General features: G+C 36.6%; 1 protein-coding gene across 6 annotated transcripts in view; it reads right to left on the bottom strand.

The window, feature by feature from the left end:
* Window positions 1-19,864, bottom strand: part of RAD17 (RAD17 checkpoint clamp loader component) — a 33,428-nt gene that overhangs the window by 10,963 nt on the left and 2,601 nt on the right. For all 6 annotated transcript variants that reach the window (XM_027605642.2, XM_027605641.2, XM_027605643.1 and 3 more), the window contains 10 exons: window positions 17,804-18,058; window positions 17,203-17,286; window positions 12,710-12,866; window positions 11,218-11,354; window positions 10,463-10,515; window positions 10,257-10,382; window positions 10,092-10,161; window positions 4,255-4,366; window positions 1,815-2,000; window positions 9-94 (listed from right to left, as the gene is read on the bottom strand). In XM_027605642.2, the coding sequence (XP_027461443.1) occupies window positions 9-94; window positions 1,815-2,000; window positions 4,255-4,366; window positions 10,092-10,161; window positions 10,257-10,382; window positions 10,463-10,515; window positions 11,218-11,354; window positions 12,710-12,866; window positions 17,203-17,286; window positions 17,804-18,058 (1,266 nt within the window). The remainder of the gene's footprint in view (window positions 1-8; window positions 95-1,814; window positions 2,001-4,254; window positions 4,367-10,091; window positions 10,162-10,256; window positions 10,383-10,462; window positions 10,516-11,217; window positions 11,355-12,709; window positions 12,867-17,202; window positions 17,287-17,803; window positions 18,059-19,864) is intronic.

Raw genomic sequence — 19,864 nt, 5'->3', positions numbered from 1 at the left:
GACTTTACCTCAGGTTGAACAAGTAAGGTATCCCGCTCATACTCTGATAAATGAGAAGGCAACCGAGGGGAATCTAATTCTGTTAAAGATGCTCCTATAAAAAAATTTCTGGAATTATTAAAAATACCACCACCTACAGTTACATAGAACCACTCATTTGAAGGTTTTTTCAACACTTTAGGCACATAATACCAAACATACTAAGCAAGATGTTAAAAATAAAAAAAAGTAAGTGGAGGCTTATGTGAGTTGCCTCACTATTACAGTGCCTTGCTGCTGTATATATAGTGAGTTGTCTCATTATCACTATTCTTAAGAAATCAAATTAGAATTCTGATGTCTGGATTATGGTTTTTCTAGAAATAAAATATTCCAACTCGCAAAGCACTCTGCAGCATTTCACCTTTTCAGCTCTGCATTGCTTTCTTCTTTTGATCCTCATTCTCGATATAAAAATCTTTACTATTTTCTTTACTATGTAGGATGAGGCTGCTTTCTGCATGAGACAACAGGAACCCTGTTCCTTGATGCAAGAAGTTATAAATGAATGTTGAGAAGGCAAACAAAAAATAGAAGGAAAAGAATCAGTGGGAATAGCCACTGAGGTTCAGAGGTAAGAGACCCAAGGGCAGAGGTGCGCCTTCACTTCCACTTAAGTGTCCCTGTTTCATTTTGTTCAGGTGGCAGGAAGGTTTCCATTTAGAAATCCCAAATTTTCAACCATCTGGAAAGAAGAAACTGAGAGATATTAGCCTAAAACAAGAAGGATGCCTGCAGTGAGAAGACAATGAAGCAGCAATAGAGAAACAACAGAAGACAAAGAGGCAAGGAAGATAAGAAGATCGAAAATAAGTACGGGAGGCACTTAAGAGTTTTATAGGATGATAAAAACAGCTGTTTAAAACAGCTCGGTTTTTGGCAATCAGAAAATAGTCTCAGATAATAAGAGGTGTGATAAGCATGAAGCTTCAACAAATGTCTGTCCACATACTGTTTGTGATCCACTGAAGCAGCTATTTTACAAGAGGTTTGAAAAACTATCTGAGAGGAAACTGAGGACACGACACATAGAACTTTTCTCAATGGTCCATTATGATGATTTACTTTGTGCTATAACAGATAAAACAGTTCCAAACTACAGCAATAGTTTCCTTCAAAATTTGGTAAGAATTGTTTCAATCTATATAAAGGCATGTCAGATGCTCCCCCCCCCCCCATCTTAATTCTCTTCCTTCAGGATCAGCAGACTAAGAACTGATGTTTTCTACATGAAAAACAGAAGTCTGGGATTTTTTTGAAAGGAAAAACAATCTGGGAGCTTAGAGATCAGTGATCCGGGTGAAAGGACTGAGGGGAAGCAGGCATTAAAGAAAGAAGAGGGAAACAGAACATCTCTGGCTGGGGAGAGGGCAGGTAGTAAAGAGAAATGTAAGGAGTTCCAAAGAAGCCTGAAGCTACCTGGCAATTTGCCTAGGGTCCTGGTGTCCAGAGTTCAGGCCTAAGAGGGCTTTGGGCTACAACACCTGCCACTAAAATTCTAGAGAAACTGATGTCTTACTTGCAGCAAACTATACTTTTAAATAAGATTACAGACATGGATATAGTCTACAGTAGTTTTTATATTTAGTCCTGTCCATTGTCCAAAAATACTCTATCTACATACACTTACTGGCTATGTCTTAGGCCTTGCCAAACAGTATCAGACCTAGCCCTAGATGCGAAATATGTAACATTTTCAAAAACTGGTATTTAATTTCAGTTGTAAGACTAATACCTAACAGATTTTTTTTAAAAAACATATCAGATTTTCTTACTTTTACAATATAATATTTTCCCCAGAGCTCTGAAAAGAAAAAGAGAAACATCTTTGCCACCAATAGCTTGGACCTCTTGGCTTTCAAAAACCATATCAGTTTTCTTCCTTTGTTTTGATTTTGACAGCGCAGCATCTGATTTTATTGAAGACATTCCTTTCTTCCTTGGCCATAAACGATTTTCCCCTAAATAATATACACCCAAGAGACAATATTGAAAATAAAATTAAAAGATGAAAAATAAAACTGATGTTTTATGTAAGTTACACTAAATAGTCAAATTAAAATATATTTTTTCTAATAAACCGTAATTACAAAATATGTGAACTCAGTCGTCTTTGGGTTGCTACACTATTAAAATGGAATAAAACATCATCTAAAAGTACCTTATGACACAGATTTCAAATTTTCACCCATAAACACATTCTCTAATATAGGCCTATCATTTTGAATTCTCATGGTACTGCTTGTGCAAGGTACTGTTCTTGGTGCATGATATGTATTAGCCAATTAAATCCTCAAAATAACTTGATTAGGTGAGAACTATTATTACACACATTAACAATAGGAGATAAAAAGAGATTAAGTAACTGCCTCAAGGTCATCAGCTAGTAAGTGATTTGAATCCAGGCAGTACAGTTCTATAGCGCATGTTCAACAACTATTCTGTATTACCTCTCTACTGATTTGGGCAGTCTTTAATTTATGAATATATCCGTGGTGAAATTTCACTGGTAAATCTACTGTTCAAAACTCAGAATGCATCACTTAAGAAAAGTGGTCTGGAAGAGCAAAAAGAACATAGAATCTGGGTTTGATTCTTATTATTGTTTATCTCATTAAGCTGGTCAAGAATTAAATGAAACAATATATGCTTACTAATACAGTTCCTGACCCACTCAAAAAATATTTTCTTCCCTTTAAAATTACTGAGCTCAGAGTAATAATGTTATAAATGACAGGATTGCAAACTGGCCTACTTCAGTCTTCCCAACCCATAATTCCAGTAATGAACCTAAGCACCATTTACATTTATGTTTCTATAGGAATAAGCAGAATTCTGGTTTTGGTTGTATTACGGTGCTTATTTACTCTTCTCTACAGTTATTTTGAAAAACAAAGATACAAACTAAATGAATAGGTTATATTTGTAGGTAGATGCTAGGATTGCAGGTGGATTTTAAGAACTCCAAAGATGGCTTTTAATTTTTCAAGGTCAATTTCTCAATGTGAAACATCAAGTAAGGTGCTTGTTAAATGTTTTCTGATGAGAACCGTGTACAAGAAACCATGTGCTCTCTCTATTTTTTTAAAGATTTATTTATTTGAGAGCGAGAACAAGTGTGCAAGCACACGAGTAGGGGGAGGTGCAGAGGGAGAGAACCTTCAAGCAGACTCCCTGCTGAGCATGAAGCCCCCACATGGGGCTCCATCCATGACCCAGGAGATCATGACCTGAGCCAAAATCAGGAGTCAGTCACTCAACCTACTGAGCCACCTAGGCACCACTTGCCCTTGTGTTTAAGTAGGCTCCATGCCCAACGTGGAGCCCAACACAGGGCTTGAACTCAGGACCCTGAGATTAAGACCTGAGCGAAGATCAAGAGTCAGATGCTTAACTGACTAAGCCACTAAGGCGCCCCTGTGCTCTTTTAATATAGCATGACACTGCACCTTTTTTTACAATAAAGGTAAATCAATTTATTTTAAATGTATCATATATAAATTAAAAATAAATACAGAAGTAAACTACATAAGCAAAATACGATGTATTTTTAAAATACTTTATTTTGGAGATAGAACACATGCACATGCACTCAGGTGGGAGAGGGACAGGAGAACCTCAAGCAGGTTCCATGCCCAGTATGGAACCCCATGTGGGGCTTGATCTCACAACCCTGAGATCATGACATGAGCTGAAATCAGGAGTCAGATGCTTAACCAATACAGCCATCCATTAATGAATTAAAATTCATTAATAGCTTACCATTTATTGACTCCTTAATATATATCAAGCACTGGAATAAATACTCTACAAGTATTAACTCACTTTTCACACAAGTCTGTAAGAGAGGTTCTCATATAAAAGGTGAGGATATGCAGGCACAAAATGATTGTCATTTGCAAGATTATTCACCAGTAAATGGCAGAGCCAGGATTTTCACCCAGGAAGTCTCAACCAAATTAACTTTAAAAAGTAAAGTAGCAAACCACATAAATCAATCTGGTTTTGTCTCAGGTACACAGATAAATACAATGACATATTCACAGAGGTGTGTGTATGTACGTGTACATACATGATTTTATAGAACAGTCTCAAAAAGAACAGTAGATGGAGATATATAACAGTAAGTTAAAATGTTTAGTTTGATTTAGACTCATGAACAATTAAGAGAAAGTCTCCTACACAATGCAGTAAGAATTTATTTTTCACAGTTACCTTTTGAAGAAGAAAACTGGAGGCTGTTTATTGCACTTCTGATATCACCAGAACATCCTTGACAGAGCAACTCTAGAGAACTTTTATCAGGGACAATAATATTTCCTCCATTCTAAAATGAAAAATATTGAAGTTTAAAAAACTAGTTTCTGAAACCAAAAAAACACTCCCCCACTCTCTAAACTAAATGAAAAAGTACATTAGAATCTTTTAAAGATGCTAAAAAGCTTCCATGTTAAACGCCAATCTGCTCAGGAAAGTCAATGATTTATCATAGCTTAAGATAAATTCAAGAGTATAAAATAATTTTACTTATTTACTTGGACTGTTATATTTTGAAGTTCTTACTATAATATATATCCATATATATATATGAATTACCACTCCCTTGTCAGTTCAAGTATAAGACCAGAAAAATTTATCTATCCCACTCCACCTTAAGAAACTCCTAATGGTTTACTGACATGACTTAAGTTGAATCCAGGTCATGATCTCAGGGTCCTGGGATTGAGTCCTGCAGTGGGCTCCAACTCAATGGGGAGTCTGCTTGAGATTCTCTCCCTCTGCCCGCCCCCTGCTTGTGCACACATGCACCCGTTCTCTAATAGATAAATAAATCTTTAAAAAAGATATATATATTTCTGTGGAAGGAAAATTCCCTCCAAAGTGTCTCTAACAATTACTAATTTAATTTTTTCTTTCTTTTCTTTTTTTTTTTTAAGATTTTATTTGACAGAGAGAGACACAGCAAGAGAGGGAACACAAGCAGGGGGAGTGGGAGAGGGAGAAGCAGGCTTCCCGCCAAGCAGGGAGCCTGATGCGGGGCTCGATCCTAGGACCCTGAGATCATGACCTGAGCCGAAGGCAGACACTTAACAACTGAGCCACCCAGGCACCCCTAATTTCATTTTTTCTACCAGTGGTATGTGAGAGTGCCCATTTTTTCTTTATCTTTGGCAATCTTGTTTATTGATCTCTTAAAACTTTTGCAAACTGATATGTGAAAAATGGTGTCTGGTTTATTTATTTTATTTATTTTTAAAGATTTTATTTTTTGACAGAGCAAGACAGCGAGAGAGGGAACACAAGCAAGGGGAGTGGGAAAGGGAGAAGCAGGCTTCCCGCCGAGCAGGGACCCCAATGTGGGGCTCGATCCCAGGACCCTGGGATCATGACCTGAGCTGAAGGCAGATGCTTAATGACTGAACCACCCACGCACCCCATGGTGTCTGGTTTAAGTATTAATTTTCTTTGATTACTAGTAGGGCCAAACACCTCTCATGTTTACTAGCCATTTGTATTACTCCGTGTATTGGCTTCTCTGTTCTTAGAATTTTTATTTATTTATTTATTTTTAATTTTATTTATTTTTGCGAGAGAGAAAGCACAAGCGGGCTGAGGGGCAGAGGGATAAGCACACTCCCTGCTGAGCAGGGATCCCAAGGTGAAGCTCGGTCCTGGGACTATGAACTCAGGCAAAGGCAGACATTTAACCAACTGAGCCACCCAGGCACCCCTGTTTTTAGCCTTTTTAGGTAGGCACATTTTTATATATTCATGTGTTAATACTTTGTACATAACTTGCAAATATTTTCTTCCATTCTCATGCTTGTCTTTTGACTTAGCTTACCATGCCTTCTATCATTTCCTAAGCTTTTCATTTTGAAATAAATCCAATGTTTTTAGGGCTTTTGTTTCTTACTTAGGAATACTTTCCTTCAAACCAAAGTCAGTACTTTTTCTTAATACTATTCTCATTTTGGGGCACCTGGGTGGCCCAGTAGATTAAGCATCTGCCTTCTGCTCAGGTCATGATTTCCAGGTCCTGGGCTCGAGCCCCAGGTCAGGCTTCCTGCTCAGCAGGGAGTCTGCTTTTCCCTCTCTTCCCCTCTGTCCCTCCCTACTGCTCATTCTCTCTCAAGTAAATAAAATCTTAAAAAAAATACTATTGTCATTTTGGTTTTTTTCAATAAGATCTTTAATCTACCTAGAAATTATTATTTTTCTAAAGATTATTTATTTTAGGGAGAGAAAGTGCATGCGCAAGGGGAGAGGGGGCAGAGGGAAAGATTCTCAAGCACTGAGTGCACAGCCCAATGCAGGGCTCATCTAAGGACCCTGAGATAATGACCTGAGCCAAAATCAAGAGTCAGAGGCTTAACCGACTGAGCCACCTAGGCGCCCCTAGAAATTATTTTTGTGCATAGTATAAAGATGCAACCCTATGTTTTTCCATATGGATATCCAATTGTGCAAATACCATTTATTAATTATAATAGTCTCCTCTTTCCCCAGTGATGTAAAATGCTATTTCCATTATACAGAAAATTGCCATTTACACATACTGATCTATTTCTGTGCTGTCCTATTGAATCCTTCCTTTTGTCTGTTACTGTGTCAAGAATACACAGCTTGTAATATAGTTTTACATTATGTTTCAATACATAGATAGCAAGTTTCTCTTCATTATTCTTTTACAAAATTTTCTTGCTCATATCTGTGAATTTTCGCTTCCAGATAAACTTCATTTTTATTGTGAATACATTTATTTAATTTAAAATTGTTTCAAGAAGAGTATTTGTTTTTTGAAAAATTCTAGTGTGGGTTACTTGCCAAAAAGGAAATGTAATTTTTTTTTTAAAGATTTCATCCATTTATTTGAGAGAGAGATAGTGTAAGAAAGAGAGCATGAGTGGGGGAGGGGCAGAGGGAGAAGCAGACTCTTCAATGAAAAGGGAGCCTGACACAGGGCTTGATCCCAGGACCCTGAAATCATGACCTGAGCTGAAGGCAGACGCTTAACTGACTGAGCCACCCAGGTGCCCCAGGAAATGTAATTTGAAATTACGACCCTTGGTAGCTGAAGGAAATATCATGGATGTTAATCACTTTGAACACACAAATGTGGCTGAAATGTATGATCACACTTTACATACTTAATGATATTAAAAAGAATAAAGATCTTTTTTCTTGTAAAAACAGAAAAACATCTATTTAAACTCAAAAAAGCCTAAAGCTAAGATACTCACCATACTTTCTTTTAACTAGATCACTTAAGATGTCAACACTCTTTCTTAAATAATTAACTGAGCTACAGAATGCCAGAGATTAAAATGTTCTTTTGATTTTCCTCTACCATCATTATCATCCTTGGAGACCCCAGACAGTATCTTAACATTTGATTTTATAAAAGCTTGAAAGACTTGACTAGTGTGCTGGTTGTTGCTCCTGCGATGTAACAGTATCAACAATAATATCAAAAGTATACTAGTTCTAGGGGCATGTGGCTGACTCAGTCAGTAGAGCATGTGACTCTTGATCTTCGGGTTTTAAGTTCGAGCCCCATGGTGGGTGTAGAGGTTATTTAAATATTAAAAAATCTTAAAAAAAAGAAAAAGGTATACTAGTTCTAACATTCTTACAGGTCCACTATTTAAGGTACAGCATGTTAACTTCGTAACAAAGTAAGTCACAGTATCTCTTTTTACTATTCCGACACAACTTGCTAAAGTGAATGCCATTTGCAATTTAACTACTTAGTTTTAAAAAAAAATTTGAGTTAATGTGTTAAGATGCTATGATGTTAATTATTTTTATTAATGCTCAATGTTTGTTTAATAAATATTTAAAAGCTGTAATTTGTAGTTATGCTCCTGGTACAGAACGTAGTTTGTTTCTTTTTTTTAAAGACATCAAAAAAAAAAAAATCACAAGTAATCCCATCATCCAGAACCAATCACACTCAGCATTTTTATGTACTTTCTTCTAGTATGTATAGGTTCAAATATATATTTGCATTCTACTGTTATTGAAAATTGGCTTTTTTTAGTACAGTGAAATGGAGTGAGAATGAAACTTCAAACCCATCTAATACTTAATAGTTGTGGGATATTATGCAAGTTATTTCCCCCCAAAAGCTGTTTCCTTATGTGTAAAATAGGGATTATGTACCAATTTTGTATGGTTGTGGTGAGATTTAATAAGATCAGGAATGTAAAAATACTTTGCATAGTGCCTGACATATACCAAGGGTTGAAGATAGAATTTCTATTGTCAGCATTGTAACTTCACTTATTTATTTATTTAAAGTAATGTCTACACAGAACAAGGTCACAACCCTGCGATAAGAGTTCCACACTCTTCCGAATGAGCCAGCCAGGCGCCCCTGCATCTTGTTATTTATAATTGACATTAAATTGTATTTCATGTCACTAAATATTCTAAAAACACTAACCAATTACATGATACCTCACCGTAATAACTGCTTCCTCTATTACTGGATTCAGTTTCTTTCTAATTTTTCACTATTAAGTTTTTATTTATTCCACTAAGTGCTCTACGTAATTTTGTTTAATCCTCAAAAGCAAACTCTCGCTTGGAGATTTCCCGTTACTATGATCCAAGTGATGCAAAAAAAAAAAACCCTTGTTTCATGCAAGATCTAGTTGATCTGTAGCAGTAGGGCCCCCTAGAACCATGCTGCTGGGAGAAGTTCCATCAATTTATTTTAACATCATGTTGGATTTGAAAGATAGAAAAAAAAATGATGTATTAAAAATGACAGCTGGGGGGTGCCTGGGTGGCTCAGTCGTTAAGCGTCTGCCTTCGGCTCAGGTCATGATCCCAGGGTCCTGAGATCGAGCCCCGCATCGGGCTCCGTGCTCAGTGGGAAGCCTGCTTTTCCTTCTCCCACTCCCCCTGCTTGTGTTCCTGCTCTCGCTATCTCTCTCTCTCTCTGTCAAATAAATAAATAAAATCTTAAAAAAAAAAAAAAAAGACAGCTGGGATGCCTGGGTGGCTCAGTCAGTTAAGCATCTGCCTTCAGCTCAGGTCATGATCCCAGGGTCCTGGGACTGAGTTCCTCATCCGGCTCCTTGCTCAGTGGGGAGCCTGCTTCTCCCTCTGCCTGCTTCTGTCTCTCTCTCTGACAAATAAATAAATAAAATCTTTGAAAAAAAATGACAGCTGTTTTACAAAGATGTTAATATACATAACACTACTGTACACTTAAAAATGGTTAAAATGGTACAGTTGATAATACTGTATAACTATTTGAAAGCTGCTGAGTAGATCTTAAATGTTCTCGCCCCAAAAAAGAAATGGTAATTACATGAAGTGATGGAGGTGTTGTGTACTACAGTGGTAATCATTCTGCAATACGTAAGTATATTAAATCAGTGTGCTATACACCTTTAACTTATTAAACTTAAATAATATTATGTGTCAAGTGTATCTTCATAACGTCAGATAATAAATGGTTAAGATAGTAAATTCTGATGTTTTTTACAATAAACATACTATTAAATTAAAAAAAATTGACAACAGGACAAAAGTAGAATTGGACTGTTGATGACTAATGTACCTACATGCCAGGAAACAGTTTCTTGATAGTAGACACAATTTATAGCACTAATCCAAGCAAATGGAAATTTACTTCAATGTGAAAGAGAAAGCTAGGTTTAATAAGAGAGAAAGGTTTGGGGTGCCTGGGTGGCTCAGTCGTTAAGTGACTGCCTTCGGCTCAGGTCAAGATCTCAGGGTCCTGGGATCGAGCCCCGCAGGGAGCCTGCTTCTCCCTCTCCCACTCCCCTTGCTTGTGTTCCCTCTCTCGCTGTGTCTCTGTCAAATAAATAAATAAAATCTTAAAAAAAAAATTGAGAAAGGTTAGGGATTTTTAAAATCAGTGTTTCCTGCATTTTCTAGAATGATAGGCCTGACAAATGTAAACAAATATTTTAACTCTAAAAAGTGAAATAATATGTGTTTCTAACTCCACAAGTGTGGCTTTCTAAAATTACAATGTAAGATTCAAATTAATCAGTTCTTAAGAGACTTACCTTGTTAGCTTCCATTGTCACTATTCGATTAAGAAATTTCATCATAATTGTTGGTGCCACAGGGTTAAAACTGTTAAAAGTTTTATAAAGAAAGATAGTGGTTAGATGATCAACTTATAAATATAACATGTATGTGAGCATTACGAGCAGAAATTTCATTCTTACCTAATGTTTGCTATAGCACACTCTTCCTGAATTTCTTTGGGAAACAGTAACCTTTGATTATTATCTCCACTGAGACTGTCAGAAATTATAAATATTAGAGGACATCGACCAGTGTGCACATATTTCCTAGAAGAGAGTATAGCACTGTTGAAATGTAAGTTACTGCCATTTAATTCAAAGTTTGAGAAAACTTCACTGAAACTCACCTGAGAATTTCATGTAATGTATGAGAATTTCGATAAAACTGGTTAGGTAAATCCTATTGAAAAATGATAAATATTATTGTTTTATTATTGTATAAATTTATACAAGAATCATATTTACCATATTAGGGAAAAAATGTTACCTATTCAATATATTGCAACTAAAACTCTTACAGAAATTAAGGAAAACGTGAAAAAGTGGATGTCCAAACAATAAAATCTATCAATGGGAAACCCAATTTTCTTTCTTTTTTTTTTTTTTTAAGATTTTATTTATTCATTTGACAGACAGAGACACAGCCAGAGAGGGAACTCGAGCAGAGGGAGTGGGAGAGGGAGAAGCGGGCTTCCCGCGGAGCAGGGAGCCCAATGCGGGGCTCGATCCCAGGGCCCTGGGATCATGACCTGAGCCGAAGGCAGACACTTAACGACTGAGCCACCCAGGCGCCCCGGAAACCCAATTTTCAATCAAATTTCTTATGATCCCTACTAGTCACAGTATTTTCACTAAGACATAATTTTCCAAATTATTTCTTTTGCTTTTCTATACTGAAGGCATTAAAATTTTAAATTTCATTAACCCATAGCTACTCTTTTCAAGTTTCCGGAAAAAGACCTGAGGTTTCTGCTATCATGAGCTTTTACATTACGTTTTATCACTATGAATACTACGGAAAGAGTTAATGGCACTATCAATAAGATATATCTTGCAATTATTTACTCAACAGTTACACCAGGATCTCAAAATTTGTCCATACTTCAACCAGAATTATCCTCTTATCAGTTCTTAAATCATCTCCAAGCATTTGTAGTTTGTTATACTTTGTTGCTCTTAGTAGAAACTCTTTAAAAACTGCTATCTGAGACTGGTAGGGAAACACATGGAAGCTGGATTCTGAAAGAAAACATATTTAACGCTTTTACTTTCAACAAATTATGTATATATCAAAATTACACATACATATATAACACACACATATACATTACTGAATATATTTGGATATACCTGAAGGAGCTTACAACATTGTAGATTTTTTCTATTTAGGCAAAACCGTACAAATTTTTTTTTCAAGATTTTATTTATTTATTTATTTATTAGACAGTGAGCGAGAGAGAAACAGCATGATAGGGGAGAGGGTCAGAGGGAGAAGCAGGCTCCCCGCCGAGCCACAAGCCCAATGTGGGACTTGATCCCAGGACAACGGGATCACGACCCAAGCTGAAGGCAGTCGCGTAACCAACTGAGCCACCCAGGGGCCCAAAAACTGTACAAATTTAAAATAGGATATTTGGGGCGCCTGGGTGGCTCAGTTGGTTACGCGTCTGCCTTCGGCTCGGGTCATGATCCCGGGGTCCTGGGATCGAGCCCCGCATCGGGCTCCCTGCTCAGCAGAGAACCTGCTTCTCTCTCCCTCTCCCTCTGCCTGCCTCTCTGCCTACTTGTGCTCTTTCTCTCTATCTCTCTGTCAAATAAATAAATAAAATCTTTAAAATAATAAATAAATGAATAAATAAAATAGGATATTCATTTCAAAAGATAAGAGTCATCACGGACCAAAATGAATTTTCTGTAACAATGAATGTTAATATGGAATTAACTGACTTTAGAACACAGCTGTCAATGTAATAGTCACACAACTGGTAAAAACATTTATATCTTTTTTTTTTTTAAAGATTTTATTTATTTGACAGAGAGAGACAGCAAGAGAGGGAACACAAACAGGGGGGAGTGGGAGAGGGAGAAGGAGGCTTCCTGCCGAGCAGGGAGCCCAATGCGGGGCTCGATCGCAGGACCCTGGGATCATGACCTGAGCCAAAGGCAGACGTTTAACAACTGAGCCACCCAGGTGCCCCAAACATTCATATCTTTGCCTCTACAATGAAAATACTCCAAATGAGTGTGTTGATGATGACTCAATTAGTCAGACTTAATCCTCAAAGAATTCCATTCTCCTCTACTAGAAGCAAGCTTCCCCTCTTCTCCTGAAAATACCTGTCTGAAACCGGGAAGTATGAAAGAAAATGGTCTCATATGGTTTAATCTGATTGCTACTCTCATTTTGTGAAGCTTTTGATAGTGGGCAGGTGCCAATCTAGCATAGGAGTGACGATATATATTTTCTCACAATAACATATACCCAAAAGGATCTTAGGCATCTCAAGAATATAGATGGGGAGTTCATTTCAAACCTCCTTTAAACACACATAGACTTTTCCTACTATTTCCACTACCTTCATAGCAAATCTTACCAGGATTAAGTATTTCCTTGAAATCATCTTTTTGGAAGTCTGGTAAAATTGGATTAATCCACTCTTGTACTTGAATACCATGCTCCTTTGATAGTATTTTTATAGTTGTTGTTTTTCCACATCCAGGAGGACCTGTTATTAATAAAATAGATCCACCCTAAAACCAAATACAAACATTAATCAAAAATCAAAATCACCAGAATGCTAGAATATTATGTTTGAATTTTCTTTCAAATATAAATTACTTCTATATATATTTATTAAATATCTGGTATAAGCTGACTAAATTTTACACTGATGTTAGCTGGATTATACCATCTTTAGATAAAAAGAGGATAATCTTATTTCCTAAACTTTAAGCATAACTTCTGATAGTTCTTCAATTCTCGCATTATGTCTCTCCCAAGGACTACTTAGTAGTCAAAACACCTAAACTTCAGCTAGATTAAGGAGGTAATGTCTGAAACAAGTATTTTTAGAGGTTACCTCAACTCAAAATTCAATCTTAATACAGACCTCTTTGGATTATATGCTTTAATAGTGAACAAGTATAATATTCTTATGGGAAGACATTAGTTAGGATATCAGAATCTTTAAGAGATGTGTATTAAGAAACATATTTTCCAGGGACAGAACTCCAAAGAGAGACTATAGGTTGCAGGTCACAATAATTATCTCCTCGTATAATAAATCTGATAAAAAAGTTAAAGCTTAATAAAAAAGTTAAAGCTAAAAAAAATATCAGGGGAAGATGATTTCCTACATTTCCTGGTGGGCTATAATCCTTGCTCAACTGTTTACCTTTACTAATATAAATAAGGGCCTTCTACGTGGCCCCAGAAGACAACCAGTCCCACTTTTTAAAATGTATGAGTGCATGAGTTATAGTGATATCAGCCATGACTTTAATGATTCAATAACAATATGAAATATGGTGTCTGTGAACAAAAACAAATAGAAAACAAGGTTATATATTGAGGAGTTAATGTAAATGTGACCACAGGAAGACCGTTTTGCAGGAATCTAACTCCTTATTTGTCTTAGGAACTATGACTCATTATTTGCTTATTGTTTCTAGTAACTTTACAGGACATACCTAATATAAATAATGAGAACTGACTACTTCCAAGCAGATTACTTTTAAAAAAAGAAAAGGAAGATCAAGCATGGGCACCCATGTACGTTTCTTATACAATAGAGTCAAGTGTATTGTTTTTTGACACAGTGAGTAGAGGTACATAGCAAAAGTTTTGCTTCCAACAAGAAAAGTGGGAGATACTCTATCAGAAAACTAAAACACGAAGACCTCTGTTAATATTCCCATCATTTACATTATAATAATTTTCTTTTTTATCAAATTGAAGTATAAATGGCATTTGGCATCCTAATAGTTTCACATGTACATATTTTTTCGATTTGATATTTTTATGTCTTACAAAATTATAAGTCTAATTATCATCTGTCACCATACAAAGTTACTGCAATATTACTGACCATATCCCCTATGCTGTACATTACATTTCCATCACAATATAACAGTTTTACCATATTTTGAAGATGTTGCCCTGAAAAATTAAAGTCAGTGTATATTTTAAGTACTTACAATAAATTTAAGAAAAAATAATTTTAGCTTGCCCATAGAAAAATCTACAAGTTATCAAATTTTTTTTTTTAAGATTTTATTTATTTGACAGAGAGACACAGTGAGAGAGGGAACACAAGCAGGGGGAATGGGAGAGGGAGAAGCAGGCTTTCCGCCGAGCAGGGAGCCCAATGCGGGCCTCGATCCCAGGACCCTGGGATCATGACCTGAGCCGAAGGCAGACGCTTAATGACTGAGCCACCCAGGCGCGCCTCAAAAATTGTGAATGTCTTATAATTACTGTTATCATTGAACTTTTGTATAATAAAGAATATTATGATTGGTGAGAGTCTAACTTCTTAGAGGGAAGAACCTTTTATTTTTTTAAAGATTTTATCTATTTGTCTAAGAAAGAGGAGAGAGCGCGCACAAGCAGGGGGAGCAGCAGGCAGAGGGAGAAGCCGACTCCCCGCTGAGCAAGGAGCCTGATGTGGGACTCGATCCCAGGAACCCTGATCCCACAACCCCTAACCAACTGAGCCACCCAGACGTCCCAATAAATCTTAAAAAAAAAAAAAATCATCACCATTTCACAATTTTAACAAAATAACTGATTTAGGCAAGGGCTGAAAATAGACACTAAAGCATTTATGTGAAAGACTGCTGGGGATCTAGACATTTAACATTGTGAAATTATCTCTATGCCCATAGATTATGTTGCAGTTGCAAGGGAAAATTTCTATTATTGGGGCGCCTGAGTGGCTCAGTCAGTTAAGTGTCTGCCTTTGGCTGAGGTCATGATCCTAGGGTCCTAGGATTTAGCCCCTAGTTGGTGGGTTCCCTACTCAGCAGGGAGCTTGCTTCTCCCTCTCTCCGCCCCCAACTCATGCTCTCTCTCTCTAATAAATGAATAGAATCTTAAAAAAAAGATTTTTGATTATATTTCCTTAACTTAGTGATCAAACGTAACATGAAAGACAGCAGAAGAACCAAATATATTTTCTGATATGGTGTAATATAAAACATACACCATGACCTAAAAAGTATTCTTTTTTTAAAAAAAAGATTTTATTTATTTGACAGAGAGAGACACAGTAAGAGAGGGAACACAAGCAGGGTGAGTGGGAGAGGGAGAAGCAGGCTTCCTGCAGAACAGCGAGCCCGATGCGGGGCTTGATCCCAGGACACTGGGATCATGACCTGAGCCAAAGGCAGACGCTTAACAACTGAGCCACCCAGGCACCCCTGACCTAAAAAGTATTCTTACTAAAATGCTGAACTTGAGTCTAATCAAACTCTTGATTCAAATTTCCAGGCCACAGGAAATGCAAGGTAGAAGAACAAGTTAATCATCACGAAGAGGAAACCACCTGACAAATCCAGAATGTGAGAGTTCTATATGTCACCTGGTCTGGCCTCTTCAGTAAGTCAATGTCTTAGAGAAAAAAAGAGGGTAAAAGAGGACCATTCTAGATTTTAAAAGACCTAAGAGGTGTAAGAATCAATTGCAACATGTAGTCCTTTATTAGATCCTGGTTGTAACAAATCCACCATAAATGACATTTTGCAGACAAATAGAGAAATGTGAATATGAAACGAGCATTAGATAAAATTAAGGAATTAATTCTGTGGGGCGCCTGGGTGGCTCAGTCATTAAGCATCTGCCTTCTGCTCAGATCATGATCCCAGGGTCCTGGGATCGAGCCCCGCATCGGGCTCCCTGCTCCATGAGAAGCCTGCTTCTCCCTCTCCCACTCCCCCTGCTTGTGTTCCCTCTCTCGCTGTGTCTCTCTCTGTCAAATAAATAAATAAAATCTTAAAAAAAAAAGGAATTAATTTTTTTAGACAGAATAATAGTATATACAGTTAGTTAGGAAAAATGCTTTATTACTGATGTTTCCAGAAGTCTGACTGAAATGTCACATATTCATAACTGAATATTTAAGAGTGAAAATGATGGTTATATGATAGGCATAAGAGTATTCATTTATTATTCTACTTTCCTTTATGTTTAGAGAATCTCAAAATAAAGTTTAAAAAGAGAGAGAAAGAATATTCTAGCTTGGAGGCTAAAAGTAATTACAGAAGTAGGAAGTGAAACAAAAAACATCTGCCTTAAAATGAATGATGACTGTTTTAGGCTGTATTTAGTACAAAAACTAATATGTAATTTGCCTGCTTGCTTCAGCGTGAGATAATCTGATGTGCTAAATATACTAGAACCCTAACTGGTTTATTATGCTTTATGATGATGATGAGACATAAGTGGGGAAAAGAAGTACAAGTAAAGGAGAAAACTCAAAATCTCTGAGTCTCTTAGCGAAGTCTGTAGTAGTAAATCAGAGACTTTTTTATTGTAGGTGATCTGGACCTAACAAAGTCATCATAAAAGTTTAACTTCTGGGTGCCTGGGTGGCTCAGTCAATTAAACATGTGACTTCGGCTCAGGTCATAATCCCAGGATCCTAGGATCAATCCCCATACAGGCTCCCTGCTCCGTGGGAAGGTTGCTGCTCCTTCTCCCTCTCCCTCTGCCTGCCGCTCCCCCTGCTTGTGAGCACTTTCTCTTTCTCTGTCAAATAAATAAATAAATCTTTAAAAAAAGTTTAACGGGCGCCTGGGTGGCTCAGTCGGTTAAGCGACTGCCTTCGGCTCAGGTCATGAGCCTGGAGTCCCGGGATCGAGTCCCGCATCGGGCTCCCTGCTCAGCGAGGAGCCTGCTTCTCCCTCTGACCCTCCCCCCTCTCATGTACTCTCTCTCTCTCTCTCTCATTCTCACTCTCTCAAAATAAATAAATAAATCTTTAAAAATAAATAAATAAATAAATAAAGTTTAACTTCTTACAACCAACCGTAAATCAGAGAATCATTTGATGTTACATATTTTAAAACACATTTCTTATTGAATTACCTGTTTTGGTTGCCTTTCTAAGATTTTAGCTTTTAACCAGGTTTCAACTTCTTCAATTTTCTTTTTATGCACAGCAAGTTCATGCTAAAAATTTCAAGTTTAAAATAAAACATTTTAACTCAAGGATTTCTGGTGCAGCAGCACACATTAATCTAAATTAAGCATTTTTAATGAAAAAACTAGCAAACAACATGATACAAGAATTAAAAAGTCTTTGCTATTACACTTCATTTTTTATATTGAAAAATTCTGTTCTTAACACTGACACCATTGTATGAGAATATGGGGCAGGTTTGGAATTACATGATTTTTTAAAATCCTGAAATACATTTTGGGAAGGAAATAAACAGGGAGAGATATTACATTTAAGAAAAAAATAAAATTCTATGTTGGGATTAAATTAAATCTATGACAAATAACCAATGGTACAATTTCAGAATAACTTGAGAAATGCTGAGTCATGGAACATAAAAAAACTAGGAATTACTTTTTTTTTTCTAATTCATTCAGAAAGATATTTTATGAGTAATAATCTGAAAATATACATTCCTCTCCTTCCTGAAGTTAAATTATGTGCACTTGTTTGCATCCTTTTTAGTACCTGAGTTTCTGGCTTGTATTTATCCACCCATGGTTCATTTTCAGACAGATACTCTTTTGAATTTTCTAGACCATAAATCTTTTCTGAGGAAGATGGCTTTTCTCTTTTTCTAGCTTGAAATCTGCTACTTTCTAATCTGGAAGGCACATTTTTCCTTCTGTGACTTGAGTTATTCACACCTAATGATGTGGCAGTAATAGAGATGCCTGTATTCTCTGAAAAATCATCAAACGATGGGTCTACCCAGTCTGTTACCTGAAAAAAAAGAAATCATGTAAATATTACATTATCTACATCTGTTCCCCATATAAGTAAACTACTCTACAAAAAAAAAACATATATTCACATATCTGCAACATTTTAAATCAAAACCTCACAAATTAGTTCTTTAAATAAAGCTGGCACTATATGTATTATTTACTTCATAGTAGGTACATATGCATACTTGTCCACTTGACCAGGGTAATGACAAATGCCATATAAAGAAATATAGAATACAAACTTAATTCTTTTTACTAATTATAACCTTCCTAGTATAGAATAGGCCGATTCTTCTTAAATTCATTTGTAGGTCTGAAACACAAATATTAAAATTATGTGTCAAAAAAGAAGTAAAACAAAGAAATAAAATCTTATTTTAACCATATATAACCATAAGAGTAAACCTTCTGCCTTGACCAGGTTAATACATTCACAAACTAAGAACCATTGCATATATCCAAATAATCCCTATCAGCTTTCGGACTCTGAGAAGATAAGAGTCTAAGAATCCTGATGCTATGAATAATTTGTAATCATGACTTGATTTTATTTCTCTTCAGCCCACTAAAGCAAATAGTACTTTCATAAAAGGGAGGCAGGCTTTCCAGGGAGGATGATTTGTTTCCCAAATTTGTCTAAGAAAACAGAACTGGGATAATAGAGTGCAAAATCAGTGAGTTCTACTTCATGTTCTTCTGGTCTATAGAGACTGCTGATCTCTCCACATTTCCCTTCATTACCCTTTCTTTAGAATCCTTTGTAAGGATACACAGAGAAAGATGATGAATTAAGCAGTTTGAACCTAAAAATACCTGGAAGTATTAAAAAGGTTTTTTTAGTAACTAAAATTTTTAAGATGAATTTTCTTAATATTCCTACAGTATAAATCTAGAAAAACCTAGCTTAGTAGGTGGCTTTTGAAATTCCTTGGCTAGCTAATAAGGTGGAACCGAGATTATATTTTCCTTGAAGAATACTCAGCCATAGTTGTGAACCATTTATTAGACAATGCTAAGGAAAAGCAAGTTGAGGATTAGAACTATTTCAGGAATGAAAGTCACACTTCACTCCCCCTTTAAGGACAAAGGTAGGAATATTATCAGTGAGTAAAGAAATGAAGACCTATGGAAAAAAAATTATAGTCATAGCCAAATAATTCATTTCCTCTTCTTCAAAAGACTGTCTATAGTACTATAATTTTGGCTCTTTGCTTCTAATTTAAGAGTTTAGGGGGACCTGGGTAGCTCAGTCGGTTAAGCATCCGCTTTCAGCTCACCAGGGTCCTGGGATTGAGCCCCACCTCTGGCTCCCTGCTCAGTGGGGAGCCTACTTCTCCCTCTCTCTCTGCTCCTCCCATCAGCTCCTGCTTGCTCTCTCTCTCTCTCTTTCTCAAATAAATAAATAAAATATAAAAAAACAAAAAAGTGGGGCACCTGGGTGGCTCTCAGTTGAGCTCCGACTCTTGGTTTTGGCTCAGGTTGTGATCTCAGGGTCGTGAGATTGAGCCCCGAGTTGGCTCCATGCTCAGCACAGAGCCTGTTTAAGACTCCCCCTCCTTCTGCCCAGCCCCCCGCCCCCCGGCTTGCATAGGTTCTCTCTCTCAAAATAAAAAAAATATTTAAAAAAAAAGAGAGGATGTAAAAATACCATGTTATAGTAAAACTTTTGATAGCAAATCTGATCTTGCTATTCTGACCTGCAAGTTACTTATACATTTTATAGTTTTATTTCTTACATAAATGTGGACTCCTATTTACTGGGAAAAAGACAAACAGCAAAGTTTAATAATTTACTTAAGAT

The sequence above is a fragment of the Zalophus californianus genome, chromosome 5, assembly GCF_009762305.2.
Source record: "Zalophus californianus isolate mZalCal1 chromosome 5, mZalCal1.pri.v2, whole genome shotgun sequence".
Classification (NCBI taxonomy): domain Eukaryota; kingdom Metazoa; phylum Chordata; class Mammalia; order Carnivora; family Otariidae; genus Zalophus; species Zalophus californianus.
The sequence above is the reverse complement of the archived record's forward strand: the minus strand, read 5'-3'. Positions and strand labels throughout refer to the sequence as shown.